We start from the raw sequence: 18,080 nt of genomic DNA, 5'->3' as shown, positions 1-18,080 counted from the left end.
TGGAAACTTGAAGGTTCAAACACCTTCTTGGAGCTTTTAATAGCTGTTACTGCTATCTTAGCAAACTCATCAGCAAATCTCTTTGGAGGTCTGCCTTTTGTTGCTCTCTGTGACCTGCGAATTAGCCTTAAGTCTTCAACACTCTCCTCTTCCTTCTTAGGAGAAAAGTGACCTATTGTGAACAATGGTTCCTCCAATTCTTGATCAGAGCTTTCAGAGGGTCGCATAGAGGCTTTCGCACTCTTGAAATCCTCTGAATCACCCGATTCAGTTTCAGACTCAGAATCAGAACCTTCATCAGTGGGTGTGGGTTGTTGTGGTTGCTTTTGACTATCCTCAGTCTCATCACTGTCATCAGGATAACATTGGAAAATTCCCACATTCTCCCCCCACTTGGCATTGTACTCAACACTTCTTGTGAGCTTAATTTCCTTAGAGTCAGTCATCATTATTCTGTAAGACCCTTTCTGATAACCTAGAAAGATACCATGCAATCCACGCTTGTCTAACTTGGAGCTTTGTGGTGAGTGAACCCACATGTCAGAACCAAAAATTTTCATGTGTTTGATGTATGGCTTCTTGCCAAACATCTTCTCATAGGGGGTACAACCAATCGCTGAAGATAACCTGCGATTATAACTGTAAGTGAAACATGAGAGAGCTTCGGCCCAATAACTCTCTGGAAGATTGGCATCATGCAGCAAGGTTTTTAACCCTTGAAGCAATGTCTGATTTGCTCGTTCCGCAAGTCCATTCTGCCATGGCGAGCGAGGACTAGACAAATCGTGTTGAATTCCTTTCTCAGTCAGAAAAGCTTCAAACTGCTGAGAAGTGAATTCTCCCCCGCGATCACTGAAAAGAATTTTTATCTTCTTACCATGCACATTTTCCAACCAAGCACAGAATTCCTTGAACCTAGGAAAAGCCTCTGATTTCTGCTTGAGATTGTACACATAAATATACCTGGAAAATGCATCAATGAGAACCATGAAGTACCTGTTTCCACCCAAAGAGGGCGCTAGTGGTCCAACCAAATCAGCATGAACAACCTGGTATGGTTCTGTAGCTTGCCTACTAGACACCTTACCTTTCGCAGCCATTTTCACCTTGTTTGCTGCGCATGCCTTGCACTTCATGTGGTACCTGCAGGGTTTAATAGTCATACCTTCAACCAAGGCAGGCATTTTAGATACTGCCTCAAAATGCAAATGACCAAATTTTCGATGAAAATCGTGAATACATTCTGCATGCAAACTTTTGTTAGAACCTGCAATGCAACAAGTGTCATCCTGCACAACATCATCAAAATACAAAACATACAAACGATCAACATATTCAGCATGCAATACATAATCATTTTTCTTTGTGATGATGCACCTTTTGTTCTTAAAGGAAACGTCAATTTTCCGCTCATTCAGCTGTCCAACGCTGAGCAGATTATGCTTGGCATCTGGCACATAAAGCACATCCTGTATCGATAAGTCCAAACTGTGAAGAACAACAGTTCCGTAGCCTTTACTGGGAATTGTGTGGTCATCCGCCTGGTGAATCGCACCTTCCTGCGGTGTAAAAGACACGAACAGTCGCTTATCATTGCACATGTGATGCGTTGCAGCCGAATCAACAACGAAGAAAAATCTAGATGTCTTCTGGACCTCTGCAACCTTTGGAGTGAAGCGTGAGACCATTGCCTTGTGCTGCGTTGTCCTGGACACCGGACCTTTGCCTTTGCCTCGGCCTTTTCCACGCGATGAGCTTTCGCTGCGCTGCTCTGTCTTGGCCCTGGGATATCTGCATTCCCTCTTCATATGGCCTAGACGTCCACACGTGTAGCATTTCACTGCCTTCAAAGCTTTGGCGCCATCTGGTGGTTCCACTGCACTATGGGATGACGTCTGTGAAGTCTCCCCCTTGCCCATGCAGCTATCACCCTGGCGGTCTGCTCCATTCAGAATCATGGCAGTATCACTGGCTACTGTGAGTTGAGCATTTGGCTGATTGGCATCAAATTCCCCACTTGCCTCATCCAGCCTTCTGCAGGTAGCCATCATGACTATGGCATTAGCCTTCTGCGTCATCTCTGCTGCTTTAAATCAGGCTGCTTCATACAAGCTGTGTCTGTTTACAGCTGCTTCAATCCAAAAGCAAATTCAAAAGTACTTTCGATTTCCAGCCTCTGCCTGTGAGCCTGTGCCTTTCTGCTTAACTGCTTTGCTTATCTGCAGCTGCTTCAAACCGCATTCCAAAGGCAAGTTCAAAAGTGAAAGTTCTCTCCGGTGTCTTAAATTCATGCTGCGACACTGCTGCAGCTGCTTTACTTTCGATTTCCCCCAGCATAGGAAAAATCCATCCCTCTAGCCTTTTGCCTGTGCCACGGCAAAACCGGCTATAAAAGTTCAAAGTCCAGCCATAAAGCCATTAATTAGAAGCTGGCAGGCTGCCCGGAGCTGTAGCACATACCTCATCAAATCATCTTGACGCGCAGAGATATCGTCCGATCCGGCCCTCTGCATTCCGATCCTTTGCCGGCACTCCAATTCTTTGCTCCTTTGTTCCTTTGCCAGGAGCCCGACTTCTGGAGTCCATTCTCAAAACACTGCGTTTTTCTGGGCCCGGAACCAAATGTTGGAGATAAGCAGTGTCCAGTGCACAGCGGAATGATGAAAAGTACGTGCCAACATGCTCTATATTACTTTATTTACACTTCAAAGCTGGTAATTTACAGAAAAACATTTTCCCTCTGCTGGAGCAGAGAAAGGCATCCTCTCTCCTCTAAAGCACGGAGAGAATCACACCACTGAACTGCAAAGAACAGTGAAAAACAGGAAACCAGTGTACGTCACATCCAGTCTCCTTTCCCGTGAGAAAACCCAACAGCACTTGACTGTTGAATGTAAACATTGTCTTGTGACAAGCACTTCGCTGCTCAGTGAAGGAAGCAGAAACCAACAGTTTGGATGCCTGATTATCGTCTTCCAAAGCAACTACTCTATTCAAAACTTAAAAATGGAAAATGTAATACTGGTAGTCAACAAAAGAGGTTTAAAGACTCTCTCAAGGCAAATCTTTAAAAAATGTAGTATAAACACCGACAATTGGGAAACACTCCAATTGGAGAAAAGCCTTTACCCAAAGGTGTCATGGACTTTGAAGCTGCTGAACTCAGGACGAAAGGGAGAAACGTGCTAAGAGGAAGACACATTTGGCAAACCCTCATTGTGATCAACTCTGGTGTCCGCACTGTGGAAGGACGTGTGGATCCAGAATTGGCCTCTGCAGTCACTTACAGACTCACTGTTAAGACTGTGTTCATGGAAAGCAAACTTACTTGGCTACGAGTGATCGCCAAAGAAGGGAGGAAGACTAGGCTTACTGAAATCAGGCCAGCCATCTTGTTCTTGACCAAGTCAATTACATATTCCAAATAAGTTCCTGAAAATGGAGCAGTATTAAAAACCACTTCTACACTTTCCTCCAATTTCAAAATTATATGCTCTCAAACTCATTTCCGTTTTCACCGCGAGCAACGGGAAAAAACCGTTTTACAAGGTGGTAGGTGTGTCTACACAGCCTAAAGCAGCTGCTCTAATTTAAATGTGGGAAAACTACAAAGATTCAATTTACGTAAGATATATCATCAAGTTTAAACAAGACAGGTAAATGGTTTTATTACCCGTGTTACATAATGTAAGAGGGGGAAAGCTCTAAACAAATTATGTTGCATTCAGGCAGATGTTTACAGCTGGCATTGGCAATGCAAGGGAATATTTCTCTTCTTGAAAAATTGAAGCTACTCACATGTTGACAGAAACTATATGGCTTTGAATTGTAAATTTTCCTACAGGCCTCTGGTGATTTTTTGTTTGTTTTAAAAATGGCCCATAGCTCCCAAACATCTGAAACCCAGACTCTAGTGGTCAGATTCATGCCCTTATATATGTCATCTCTGCATAACCAGTGCTATTTTTCTAGAAAATGAGGTGCTGGAACTCACCACGAACGCCTCCCTTGTCCTCTTATAATGACAATGGCGCCCACTTGAGAGGTGCTGGAACTGAGTTCCGGCTGGAAAAAAAACTCCTGAGCATATAACATTACCCAAACAAGTTTCCTTCATTCCAAATGTCACAAAACCAAGAGGCGGAAGCACCACCAGATGAAAAAATGTATCTCAAGGGCATGTTTCAATACTGTTCAATTCCACCATGATGCTCATTAAGTGTTCAACTCCAGAATGCACTCAAACAAATTATAATGGCCACTGATGAGATAGAACCCCCAGGCTTATGGAGCAAATGTTATCAAGATTGTTGGAGACTCAGATGTTTTCAAGCTAAAAGCAGAAATACTGGAACTGACAGGTAGCATGCTTATCCTAAGGAAAACTAGTAACAAGTCTCTACAACTACATGTAGATGTTAACTGCAGCAACTGTTTCGGCAGTTGCGTGACACAGCAACCTTGCTTATGCTAAAAAATGTCAGGATGTGACCAGTGCTTATCTAGGAGATGACCTTGGAACCCCACATATGCTGCTTTCAGTTCTGCACAAGAAAGGCCGACTATAAATGCAAGTAACAAATTTGCCAAACAATTTACTGAAAAATGACCCTGCCCTTAAGCAAAGTGGATGTTCTGACCCCTTTCAACCTTGTGGCAGCCTCATGTCATCCCACAGTTTCTCTACTGCCTTGAAATCCATATTCAGTGCATAGTTCATTTGTTTTTAAAGGGCTGTATTCAGCTCCAAACAGAAAGAAAGAAATAAAAATGGTTAGCAGTTCAGGGCTCCTTAAACTAAGAACCCTTGTAGTTCAAGGTTCATCGTGTGGGAGTCAGAATATTACTTGGCTCAACTCTCTTTCTTTGGAATTTGGTTTCTAGATATATACATTATAAGGGAACAGAAAAGTTATATATTCTGTATGACATGCATTTCCCTATCTTTGTATTGGAGAAATAAAAGGGTACAGACTAATTAAGGCATGAATACTTAAGAACTGTTTTCCCTTAAGGCAAGTGGTTTCATAGAATTTGCCCAAGGAGTCAGAAAGACACTGTGTACAATGAGAGGGGAAAGTATTTAATCCCCTGCTAAATTTGCCCGTTTGCCCTCTGACAAAGAAATGACCAGTCCGTAATTTTAATGGTAGGTTTATTGTAGCTGTGAGAAACAGAATAACAACAGGAAAACCCCCAGAAACCCAGAAGACGAAAGCCAGAGATTGACTTTTAGCACAGGATCATTACCCTTTGAGATTACAGCCTTCCACGCCAATGGGATGGCTTGCAAGAATGGTTGTGAGAAGACCTTTCAGGGCATTTCCAGGGCTAGTGCTCTAGGTTGTACATTACAGACAGAAAGCACAATGTTTAAATGCAAATAGAGAAATCTGCGCTCTTCTACGACATCCTTTCTAGGTGCTAGACAAATACTTAAATTTGTTCTCTCATCCACATCCACATGTCCTTACTCAGAAGGATGGATAAATCCATCCAAAAAGTTATCCCCTTCAAGGTAAGCCAGATTTTTGTGCTTAATGTACTTGACAGCGTTCCTTCAACCAACTAAGCCATCAACCTCCCATGTTCCCAGGACATAGTTGAAAGCCTGCCAATTTAGCTGGATGCACTAGAAAGGCTCACATAATTCCAAGTTGTTAAAATAATATTGTAGGTAGTATTTAAAATAAGGAGAGAAAGAGTGCATGGGTCACAAGCCCAGGACTGAGCAGGCAGAAACTCTTAATGAAATATTGAGCACTCATAAATAATAATAAAAAATACTTTGTTCTTTTCTTTATGGGTTAACACACACACACCCATGATGCAAAGACCCCCATTAACAAGCTTTTAATCATGAGTTTAAAAGACTAGGAGATCATTTCCTTCGTGTAAAATGACCTCCCCACTGAGATGGATCTCATCCCAACTTTGTATTCTTTCAGACACCCATTCAAAAACCACACATTTCACCAACTCTTTGCAGTTGTCTTGGGTTGTTGTTGTTTTTTATTTAATTATTCTACATAGTGTGTGTGTGTGTGTGTGTGTGTGTGTGTGTGTCTTTATGTTACTTTAGTTGTTTGTAAACCACCCTAAAATCATCTTTGGTAAAGGACAGTATAGAACTCTCTTAATAAATAAAATGTACATAATGTGTCCTCTAAGTGTGTCTTTCATCTATGGAACCTACAAAGGTTGTGCTAGCAACTAAGAATTTGTATTTGATAGTTATACTCACAACCTCATGTTTCTCAACCAGATCTGCTAATTAACATAATATTTTCAGGGATATTTGCAGAAGTGACCTGCTGTATATATTTTTTCTGATGCAACACCAAAGCAAATTTCCTAACACCATGCATTCACAGAGAAGGTTGAGATTTGAACCCAGCTCTCTCAAGCTCAAAGTCCAACTTCCTAACCCCTGGCCCACAGCAGTACAACACATTTTGCTAAAGGGGTCACAAGCAGTTTTCGGTCACAATAGGGCCAAGACATTCCCATTCTTACGCCACTGTATTTCCGCAAAGCGGTTACAAAAATGGGCATAAGTTACAGAGTTGGTTAAGATTCCATGAAAGAAAATAAATAAATGGCTTCAGCTGTGAAATCTAGCTTGCAACATATGCATTTATACCCTCCTTCTAGCACTCTAAAACTTCAGCAGTTTCCCACGGCTTACATACAATTCTTTACTTCTAATCTCAAGCACAATTTTTCAGCAATTATCTGTAGAAATGGATTCGTTTGATCTCACAAGTTTCCACTAGAAAGTCCAAATTCAGAGGACAGCTGTGTCAAATATTTCAAACTGCAAGAGGCATGGTAGGAAGGTATTTCTGTCTGCACTGTCAGGGCACCATCTGCAATAACGTTTCTGACATCCAGATAACAATGACAGGAGGAATTATTAATGAGGCAACTGGCTCTGCAAAAAGGCTTACTTCACTGGGAAAACACATACTCACAATAGCTGTGACAATTTATTCTCAGCTAGCTAATTAGCTTGAAGAATTTGCAGCTTTCCCAGCAAGGTATTTAAGCAAATGCACTTACACAAGATTCCCAAGGCGTTAAGAAAACATGGAAGCTCATACAATTACTATTAGCAGGTACCAGCTAGGCATAATAAAGTTACACAACAATAAATTGAAACTGAATGCACAAAAAGATAGGAGGAAGGACCTATACTGCTGCAAGAGAAGAATGCTCATATAGGTATGCATGACTGGCTTATGAAGCCCTTACATTAGCTACAGTAGGTTCAATATTTCTGTGAGAGTGGTTTCTACATGCAGGCAAAACTATCCAATTGTAGCTCAGGATTTTCTCTGGACACGATTCTTCTGAATACAGAATGATTATTATTGCACAACCATTCTGTTAGCACGTCAAAGCTAAACATTTGGGCACCTGCCCATTAGGAAGAGAGAGCATTGTTAAAATGTGGTAAGCTTGCAGTCAAAGTGCAGTCGTACCTTGGAAGTCAAACAGAATCCGTTCCGGAAGTACATTTGACTTCTGAAACGTTCGACTTCCAAAGCGTGGCTTCTGATTGGCTGCAGGAAACTGTCAGACGTTCAGTTTACAAAGGAACAGCCGTAAAGTGGAACACTCACTTCCAGTTTTCGATCATTTGGGAGCCAAAATGTACAAGTTCTGGAACCAAGGTACGACTGTAACTGCTATAAGAAGATGGAGGGAGAGAAGGAACTGGAATCACCCTTGATGCCCTGATACCAATATTTAGTTGTAAGGACAAGTAGTGCTGCAGATATCAAAAGGGTAGAACTGTTCCCAAGTGTATCGCACAATAACTCTCTTTCCCCCCCCCCCCCCGGCAATAAGTTTTGGTAGATTCAACGGAGGCTTCAAACACGGCTGGTACAGGATAGTGGCTAACAGACTGTGTGGTGACTAATTAATAGTAAAAGCTCACTGCGTTATCTTGAGCCAGTCCCCTAACCCACCACACAGAGCTATTGCAAGAATAAAATGGGGTGCAGGGAGCTGTATGATGCCATCAGATCCATGGAAGAAGGGCAGGAGAAAAATACAAACAAATATTAACAATAATAATAGCATGCAGATGTGAAAAAGCAAAACATTCCAATCATCAGCTATTTATAGGGAGCTTTATAAACATCTGTAATGCCCACGTGCCAGATCTTAACCTAGAATATAGCTACATATGTTTGAACAGTTTGTAGGGTTAGTCAAAATAAACCCCCAACAATGCTGTCCTTTCATAGACTGTGAAGACAATGTTCTCCACCACTTTGGCCAATTCTTTAAGTAGCTCATCTTACCATTAGTGGTGACAACAATATACCTCTCCGTTATTGCCTGGCAGCAGAGTGAGGGTAAGAATCATTGTTCTCACTCCTTTGTAGCTTGTCTACATGGTGACATAAAGCCAGATCAGAGCAAGGCCATTGCTTCCTGCATTCACAGCACCATGAAGTGCAGTTGTTAATGTTGCCCAGACTGCCAACAGGTGATGAAGCAAGGAAGAGCCCGTTTCTTAAAATGGTTTGTCCTCCAGAAAAAGCTTCTGCGGTGGGAAAAATTTCATTTTAGAAAATTTGGCTTAGACCAGAAGATTTTCAACTCAGAAATGAGCATATTGAAACAGAGCTCTGTGTAAAGGACAAGACATGATCTGATAATGCTTGCCACAGCGCAATTACAAATGGAAGAAATACTCGCACGAGTGATAAGGTCTTAAAAAATCATTTCCATACAAGAACAAGTAACTCAGCGGTGATTTTATAACCTTGAATAAGCATATTCTGCCTGTGTGTGTGTGTGTTTAAAATGTATTTTCTTTAGGCATACTAGGAAGGTAGGAGGGTGGCATTTAAAGGGTTGACCGAATACTATTGCTCTTTGATATGCTGATCAACCTCAACATTGGAATAAAGATGCTCATAAATATTAACTATCATCTTTGCATGAGTCACCCGCAGGCAAAATACATTCTTTTTAAGAAAAAGGAATGGAGCCATTATAATTTCATTCTGCGTACTTTCTTGATCACAGGGTTCAAAATGCCCAGGAAAATTGTTTGAGACTGGATGGAATAACAGGCAGGGAGCCAGATTTAAGCAGCATACTGCTAATTATGGTTCACCGATTTGGTTCAGGCAGATGCCCCAACTGCCAGAATAAACATTTTAAAACCTAGAGGGTTAGGCTCACGCTCAAGATCATTTCAATAAGTAACATTTTCCAGAAAACCCAACATGAAAGTGTTATGGGTTTTAGTGTAGGGCTGCAGAACTGAATTTATACATTGTGGTGTTATGTGTACCTCAGACAAAGAGGGAGTATTTTGAAATTTATTTCCCCCTCATAGCTTTTAATACAGTACATGTGTACACATGTTTTCCTTCCGAAAGATTGTAAAGAATCTCCTTTTTGGAGGAATGTTCACTTTTTCAGCTATTAACTGTGTTTTATGGGTTTATCTGTTAGCACATTTTCATCCCATCTTTCTTCAGAAAGACTTCAAGGAAGCTAGCAAACTTAACCAAAGTTTTCTTAAATAAGGAATGTCTATACAATACAAACAAAGACTGTTAATGGTATAGCAGCCATCCAATCTTCCCTGGAGAGCAACTTCTAAATCCTTTACAGTGGTACCTTGGTTCCCAAACTTAATCCATACAGAAGTCCATTCCAAAACCAAGGCACGTTTTCCCATAGAAAGTAATGCAAAACAGATTAATCCGTTCCAGACTTTTAAAAACAATCCCTAAAACAGCTATTTGACATGAATTTTACTATCCAACAAGACCACTGATCCATAAAATGAAAGCAATAATCTATGTACTGTACTATAAAATAAGACAATAATGTAGATGATTAAAAAAAAACTTACCTGCACTGATGATAGTCATTGTTTGGATGGGGAGCTTTTATCCATTTCCACAGTCACACAATCAATCAATCAATCAGTAGCTGAATTGGGTTCCAGTCACAAAAGCAAGTCACAAAAACGAAGTCACAAGTCAGGGTCTCATAAAACGAAGAACAAGTCACAGTCACAAAAACAAAAAAGCCACGCAAAAAAAAACTGTAAAAAATAGCAAAAACAAAAGCACCAAGTATCACCTCAGAACACTGCAGTCAGAAATGGAAGGCTTCAATTACAATGGGGGGAGGGGTGCAAATTAGCAGCGCAACAATCAAAATGGAAGCTCAGGAGCTTCCGAAGCAAAGTTCGCAAACCAGAACAGTGACTTCCGGGTTTGCAGCGTTCGATTTCCAAGTTGTTCGAAACTAAGCTGTTCGAAAACCAAGGTACCACTGTATATGAAATGTGACTACATTATTGTCTTGTTAAGTCTATTATTGAAGATACTTTGCAGTACCACTTAGAATCTGTCTCTTTTATTTTTGGTGCTGCTTCCTTCTCAGCCCCCCACTTCCAAAGGTACATCTGAACATGTGTCACGTCAACACCCAAGGGCAAAGAAGGGCTCAGAAGCACTCCCAAACTAACAAATCTAGAAGAAAGCCATTTCATTCAGCACAAATTTAAATAGGAAGGGCCACAGCTCAGCGGGAAATGACCTGTTTTGTGTACATAAGGTTCCAAGTTCAATCCTCAACATTCCAGCTAGGGCTAGAAGACTTCTGCCTAATAACCTGCAGAGCCACTGCATAGGCAATATCTAACTAGACAGACCAGTCGTCTGTCTCAGTATAAAGATTCAGTATCAGCAGAAATACCTTCCTACCATGTCTCACATTGTAGTAGTAGTAGTAGTAATAATAATAATAATAATAGTAACACACAACTTGCATGCATTTAACTTGCATGATCACAGCTTTATCCACTTGGTTGCCAGCCACCCGCAACTGCACTAATTAAACGCATGTAAGGCACAGGGACGCGGGTGGCGCTGTGGGTTAAACTACAGAGCCTAGGACTTGCCGATCAGAAGGTTGGTGGTTTGAATCCCTGCAACGGGGTGAACTCCCATCGCTCGGTCCCTCCTCCTGCCAACCTAGCAGTTCGAAAACATGAAGTGCAAGTAGATAAATAGGTACCGCTCCGGCGGGAAGGTAAACAGTGTTTCCACGTGCTGCTCTGGTTCGCCAGAAGCAGCTTAGTCATGCTGGCCACATGACCTGGAAGCTGTACGTCGCCTCCCTCGGGCAATAAAGCGAGATGAGCGCCGCAACCCCAGAGTCGGTCACGACTGGACCTAATGGTCAGGTGTCCCTTTACCTTCACCTTTAAGGCACAGAGCTTAAAAGCTCTTCCGCACTGGGTTTTCATGCAGGGGCAGTTTTGGGGTGGTTCTGGCTATATGCAATTTCAGCTTTACGCACAATCCCTAGAATCTAACTCCCACTCAAGTTGCAAGTCATCTGTATTAATTACCCGTTCTTCGCCCTAAGACCCCAGAGCAGCCATCAACAATTAAACCACAATGTTAAAAATGGTTTATTTTAATAATGGAACTATTTAACCTGTATATCATCCCAAACATAGAACTGATAACTTATCATGTGGTTAAAGCACCTTGACCAAGAATAGAACACAGGAAGACTGGCCAAAAATTCTCCAATATGGTGGCAAGTTTTAAACTAGAAAGGAGTTTTAATGGCTCTCTTTTATTAATCTTTAGCCTACCTTGGTTCTCCATTTGAAAGAGACAGGTAATAAATGCAGTCACTATAACTGAGGTCACCACGTACGGTAAGCTAGTATTATCATCTTAATATTGCAGGTGGGGAAGTGCGATTTGCCTAATCCCACCCTGTGAGTTTACAGCTGGCATGGGATTTCAACAGGGGAGAGGAGCCTTTCTGGCTCTCAGGTCACCCCAGCCACTTCTGAACACTCTTGATGAATGAGAAGGAAAGCAGAGTCTGCAAGACACATGAGAATCTGTTCAACTGCTGATTCCTAATTTAGGAAGACAAACTTTCCTAGGTTTGTCTTCCTAGATTGGGACTTAGTATACACACACTGGGGGTAGTTCGGCAGAACATTCACTCAAGTTCCTGAATTTAATTCACTACTGCAAGAGTAGAAGCTTGGGGAGGAAATGGGAAGGAAGCAATTCTACAGAATCACAAAACACCAGTAAAGCAATCACATAATTGGTCCAGAATTTAAACGTTTGGCTTCTCAAAAGACTTTGACTTAGTGAGGCTCTACCCCTCTTCCCCCTGCCCCATTAATAATAATAATAATAATAATAATAATAATAATAATAATAGGCAACTGACTTTACAAAATGCATAACCTCAACCTAAGGCAGCAGTCAGTCCTAAAAAGCATGGCATGCATTTAATTAAGTCCCATTACACTCAAGCAGGCCTACTTCATAATGAAGGCATATACCCATGTCTGGACAGCAATACTTCAGACTGCATGCAGCTGGTGCTGCACACAGAAACATGACGTTTTACTGAAAAGAGCAGTAGTCTGACACCAGGTATACAATATTTTATTTGTTTGTTTGAACTTTGTTTGAACACAAGGACTTTTGTGTGTGTGTGTGTGTGTGTGTGTGTGTGTGTGAAGGAGAGCTAACATGTAAACTAAGGGTACACTCAGTTATGCCTTGCTAAAATGCTGAGTCCATACCATTAACTATGGCTAGCACTAGCTATGCACGTCTCCAGTTTCAACAGGACTACATGACACATCTAAGGTCATGTCCCTTAAGATCAGGAGCTGGTCGGTGCTCTTTCTGTATGCCCAATGCCAACATGTGTATCTCTATTCTTGGGACCTTGCCAAGTAAAAAAAGAACAAGCTATATTTGTGACAAATTCTTACATAAAAAGATAAGCTGATTTATGAAATTCGGCTCTGTGGAGATTAAAACTGATCACATGGTTGGAAATTGAGGAGGGAAAGAAAAGGTGAAATTCTGCATGAACATTCCAAGGTTATGCAGGCGATAAGCTTCTCCGGAACTATCTTCCTATGAAGGCCAATGCAATATTTTTGCCCTGATCAAGAGTTATTAGTAGCTTATCATTAGTAGCATATTAGAAGTGATAAAAACAGAAGGGTGACTAGTTCAAGCTCCCTGGTGACTAGTCTAGATGGCTGAAACTGATGTGAGCTGGAGTTCAACAACATTGGGGGGGGCACAGACTCCTCATCCCTCGATTATAATTCAAAAAGCAGAAATGTTTCAAGAAAGGTTGCGCTTCTGCAAATACAAAACCCGAAGGACCTGTTCACTAGAGGCTGAAGTGAGAAGTGTGAGGAAGCTACAGTCTGCAGACTTAGATTCTATTCTATTTGCACCCACTTCCCCTAGTCCTGCTCAGAGACCCAAGTCGTGATTATTTGCCAGACAAATGGTCCAAGCAGTGAAGTTCCTCAGAGAACGGAAAAATAATTCTAAAGTGTTCTTTAATGGCAGGAGGTCATTGCTGAGATTTAACCCTGCATTAATTCTGACCTCTTGCTCGATTGTAAAAGGCAATGTACATAAATGTGGGTATGCACTCATTTCTCCTAGTTAAATAATTTTAAAGTGTTAGTAGCTGCTCCAGATCTGTTGGGGTGGAAGCAGAGAGATAGGAAAGCCTTGCTTACATGTCACATTATCCAAATACAGTGGTACCTCTGGTTACGTACTTAATTCGTTCCAGAGGTCCGTTCTTAACCTGAAACTGTTCTTAACCTGAGGTACCACTTTAGCTAATGGGGCCTCCCGCTGCTGCCGCGCCGCCGGAGCACGATTTCTGTTCTCATCCTGAAGCAAAATTATTTCTGGGTTAGCAGAGTCTGTAACCTGAAGCGTCTGTAACCCAAGGTACCACTGTAGTTAATGTTTAAGTATGACTTAACACAAATGAGAAGTGTGGTAATGCACTCTGCTCAAACATCACTGCTTTATTTCACCCTGTAGAGAGCAACAAACCGCAAGCCTTGGTTTCTCGTGCTTTATGAACATGGGCTCATGGTTTGCTTCTCTCCAAAGCATCAGTACGGTTTATTCTCTGCTTGTGGTTTGAGGAGAAATATGGACTAGTTAAATGTAAACTATGGTGTGACGTTCAAACACAGCCAGTGAGATACTCAAGACTAAAACTACTTGACCCCACAGCAATATGGGAAAATGAACATACAGTATCAGTGTGGTGTAGTGGTTAAGAGCGGTAGTCTCGTAATCTGGGGAACCGGGTTCGCGTCTCCGCTCCTCCACATGCAGCTGCTGGGTGACCTTGGGCTAGTCACACTTCTTTGAAGTCTCTCAGCCCCACTCACCTCACAGAGTGTTTGTTGTGGGGGAGGAAGGGAAAGGAGAATGTTAGCCGCTTTGAGACTCCTTAAGGGGAGTGAAAGGCGGGATATCAAGTCCAAACTCTTCTCTTCTTCTTCTACAGGAAACAACTTTTGTACAATACACTTTATTCTCCAGCAAACTACTGCCTGCACACAGTCAGTTAGACAAGTTCCTTCCTCAGGCATCTATTTCAGAGAGATAAAGTAGCTTTTACAGTGGCAAATTATGTCATGTGGTCAGGTCACTCTCAGTTCCTTACAATGCGGAAGGAAGATTTAAGGCTCAACATGGGCAGGCAAGGGAGGCTGAGGCCTTTCTCATCCAGCCTACATTTTCCCACCCAAAAGCATTTCTCTCCCATCAGGGCTCCATAATCAGAGGTGAACTCCAAGCAGTAGCAAGAACAACTGTGGAGTAGAGATTCTGAGGAAGGAGTGCAAAGCACAGGCTGGAAAAGGGGTGTGATATTGCATCTCAGGCTGTGCTTTTACCCCATCCCACATTAAAGGCCATTGGAAGCACAGCCCCCACTTTAAAGAAAATCAGCCCACACTGGGTCACACTAAGGCATCACATCTGCTTGCATCCTAAACCTTTTTCAGCAAGGCCACTGGTGAGCCGGGAAAACAGCAAAGACGTGTGAGGCCCTAGACAAAAGTAAAAACACTATTTAGCTTCACTGCCTAAGGGCAAATAACAGGTTCATCCACGTTAACTCCCATGCCATAATCTCCAACCCTATGCACACACCAAGCAGTGCAAGTACTGGATGCACAGGAAAGCAGGTGCATCAGCCAATTAAACCTCTGAGAAAAGAAGAGCAGAGAGAGATAAGCACACTGTACACCTCAGCCAAGACTGCCAAAGGATTTAGTTTCGTTCTCCAGGCAGCATTTTACTCCATATTGTGATGGGTGGTGTTTGTTTTTGTTGCTTTTTTTCTTTTTTCTTTTTTGCAAACGAGCAAAAGATACAGGCTCGGCGACAGCGGGAGGTGGCACCCCACGCTTTTCCCTTTGAAACGCCCATTTGCAACCAAATGATAACGAGATCTAGACCACGCATGTCTCCCAGCGCTTTCCTTAAGGCTGGGTGGGGGGTACGCGAGGGGGTTGGGGGGAGGAATAAGATTTCTGTCTTCTTCGTCGACACCCCCTCCCCACACTTCAGCCAAGGGGGGGAAGGCGGCCCCGTCCCTCGCCAGGCAGACCAAAAGACTGACACGGACGCGTTTCCCTCCGATGCCCGTCGCAGGTTCTCTTTCCACACACCCCCCCCAAAAAAGAATGCACCTCCTCACCAAAATGCATTTCCTGGGCGGGAAGAAACGAAGGGTTTTTGCTGGGCAGTTCAGGAAGAGATATTGGGGGACGAGCAAGCGACGGCGAGAAGAAAGATGGGAACTGCATCAAGGTAACCCTACACGTCAACCCTCAAGGAGAGGAGGGGGAATCACAGTAATAAAAAATCAAGGCGAAGAAGTGCGGTGCGTTTTCTTCCTCACGCACACACGCCTCCACCTGAAAAATCCCGGGCCGGGGGGCGGGGAGTCCATACCTCCCTCCCTACCTGTTTCGACCGAGGCACCCACGCCCGCGGCACCTCTCTCCCTGCTCACCCTTCGAGGGGCAGCCAGGCGCCCCAACTTACCCAAACTGCCGGCGAAACCGTCCATCTTGGGCGCAGAGGAGCCCCGCGCGGAGCCGCTGTCGTCGCTTGGGAAGAGGCGGCGGGCGGAGTGAGGGAGCAGCTCATTCACCGTCGCGGCGGCGGCGGCAGCAGCAGCAGCAGCTACTCCCTGGGTGCCTGGGGCAGGAGCTGCTCGCCTCGCCCGCCCTGCCCGCCTGCCGGCTGGGCTCTCCCAAGCCGCAGGGCTGCTTGGCTGTCAGGCCACCCGCCGCTCCTGCTCCGCTCGCAGCTGGGCAAGGGCGACGCGCGGCCGGTACCCGCTCGCCTACCCGCCTGCGCGCCCGCTCGCTCGCTCCTGCCCTCGCAGCAGCTCCTGCCGCTCTCAGGCCCGCCCCGCAGCAGCCCTCTTTGCTTTCGCGCTTCCGACTCCGCCCCACTTGGCAGCCGGGGCTTCCCCTCCAGCGATGGTGGCGCTGCGCACGCTGCGCGGGGGTGGGGGGAGGAGGAGGAGGAGGGTCCGGGGCTGGCGCGCGCGGGAGCGCGGGGCCGAGCGGAGCCTGGAGAACAGCGCGCCGGGTTGAGGTTTTGCGCGCGCAGGCGCCAAAACCCGGCTCGCTCCGTGGCCCCAAGCGGCAAGTGGGCCCGCGGTCTGTCTTGCTACAGGTTGAATTTTGTCGAGTAGTATGTGGCAAGCAAGCAAGCGCCAGACCATTAAGTTGCAGTCTCGGTGCATGTGCGCACTGTGAAGTTGCTGCTGTCTTCTGATGGGTGTGTCCTTTGCTCTCTTGCTCGGGAATAAGTCGTTTTGGGGGCAAGGCGTAGGATAGCGCAGCTGTATGTGGAAAAGAAGCCCCTTGGTCTCAGGCTCACGTTTGTTTGTTTGTTTGCTTGCTTGCTTGCTTGCTGCATATATAAGGCACCTTTTTCTCCAAGGAGCTCAAATGTGCAGGCACCCTGCTGAGCAATTTCCGTGAAATTAGCCAGACTAAAATGAAGAACACCTGAAATTTATTTATAGGGTGCCATCTATGTCTTTCTTTTGTTATAAGAATTTTAAGATCCTATATATTTTAAAAAAAGTGTCCATAACTGTATATATAAACCACATGTCTGAAACCCCACAGATTAGATCCTAAACAAATTGACCTCAAATATTTCTCTGCAAGGTCTTTTGCGATCTCTCATAGCTGAGTAAAATTGTCTTCCATAAACATGATCTTAACGGTGAGTCTGTAAGTGACTGGAGGCCAATTCTGGATCCACACGTCCTTCCACAGTGGGGGACAGAGTTTTCCGGGCCAGAGTTAATCATGGTGAGGGTTTGCCAAGTGGGTCTTCCTCTTGCATCCTGAGTTTCTCCATTGCTTCCTGATTTCAAGCGCCTTCAAAGTCCATGACACCTTTGGTAAAGGCTGTTCTGCAAATGGCGCGCTCGCAGGCCAGTGTTTCCCAATTGTTGGGGTTTATACTACATTTTTTTTATTTGCTTTGAGACAGTCTTTAAATCTCTTTTGTTGACCATCAGCATTACGCTTTCCATTTTTAAGTTCGGAATAGAATAATTGCTTTGGAAGACGATCATCAGGCATCCGCACAACATGACCAGTCCAACGAAGTTGATGTTGAAGAATCATTGCTTTAACACTGGCGATCTTTGCTTCTTCCGGTACACTGATATTGGTTTGCCTGTCTTCCCAAGTGATGTTTACATTTTTTCAGAGACACCGTTGATGGAATCTTTCAAGGAGTTGGAGATGGCGTTTATAAGTGGTCCATGTTTCACAAGCATACATGTGCTTAAGGGTCCTGCCAAAAGGCGCTTTACACTCTTAAGTCGTTTTCAACCAGTGTGCCATGGCACCATGGGATGCCTTGACTGATGGACAGGGGTGCCACGGGCAACACTGGCCTTTCTCCCCCTTTCCCTCCCTCCTCTGATGCCCTCTTGCTTCTCTGCCTCCCAACGGCTTACACAGCAGTTTGATGCAGCAGCCCTGGCTGCAAGTTCCCCAGGCGAATGGTGCTTCTGGGGCTGGCCAGAGGGTGTTTCCCTGTGGGGTAGTGTGAGGAGGCACCTCTCTTGGGGGCAGGGGGGGCACTCAGAGACTAGGGGCAGCAGCTGCGGGTGCCCAGAGGACTCCCAAGGAGAGGGGAGAAGAGAGGAGGCTGAGG

At 44.1% G+C, this 18,080-nt stretch overlaps 1 protein-coding gene across 4 annotated transcripts in view; it reads right to left on the bottom strand.

Annotated features, from left to right (window-relative positions):
* Window positions 1–16,368, bottom strand: part of EML4 (EMAP like 4) — a 162,987-nt gene extending 146,619 nt beyond the window's left edge. For 2 of the 4 annotated variants that reach the window (XM_083733156.1, XM_083733163.1), the window contains exon 1: window positions 15,930–16,316. In XM_083733156.1, coding sequence (XP_083589282.1) covers window positions 15,930–15,954 — 25 coding nt within the window. In that variant the 5' untranslated portion in view covers window positions 15,955–16,316. Of the gene's footprint in view, window positions 1–15,929 lie in introns of all 4 variants that reach the window. The other 2 variants (XM_083733158.1, XM_083733162.1) reach the window with 2 other exon arrangements.
* Window positions 16,369–18,080: the final 1,712 nt, after the last annotated feature.

This window comes from Podarcis gaigeae, assembly GCF_964106915.1.
Source record: "Podarcis gaigeae genome assembly, chromosome: 3".
Taxonomy (NCBI): domain Eukaryota; kingdom Metazoa; phylum Chordata; class Lepidosauria; order Squamata; family Lacertidae; genus Podarcis; species Podarcis gaigeae.
The sequence above is the reverse complement of the archived record's forward strand: the minus strand, read 5'-3'. Positions and strand labels throughout refer to the sequence as shown.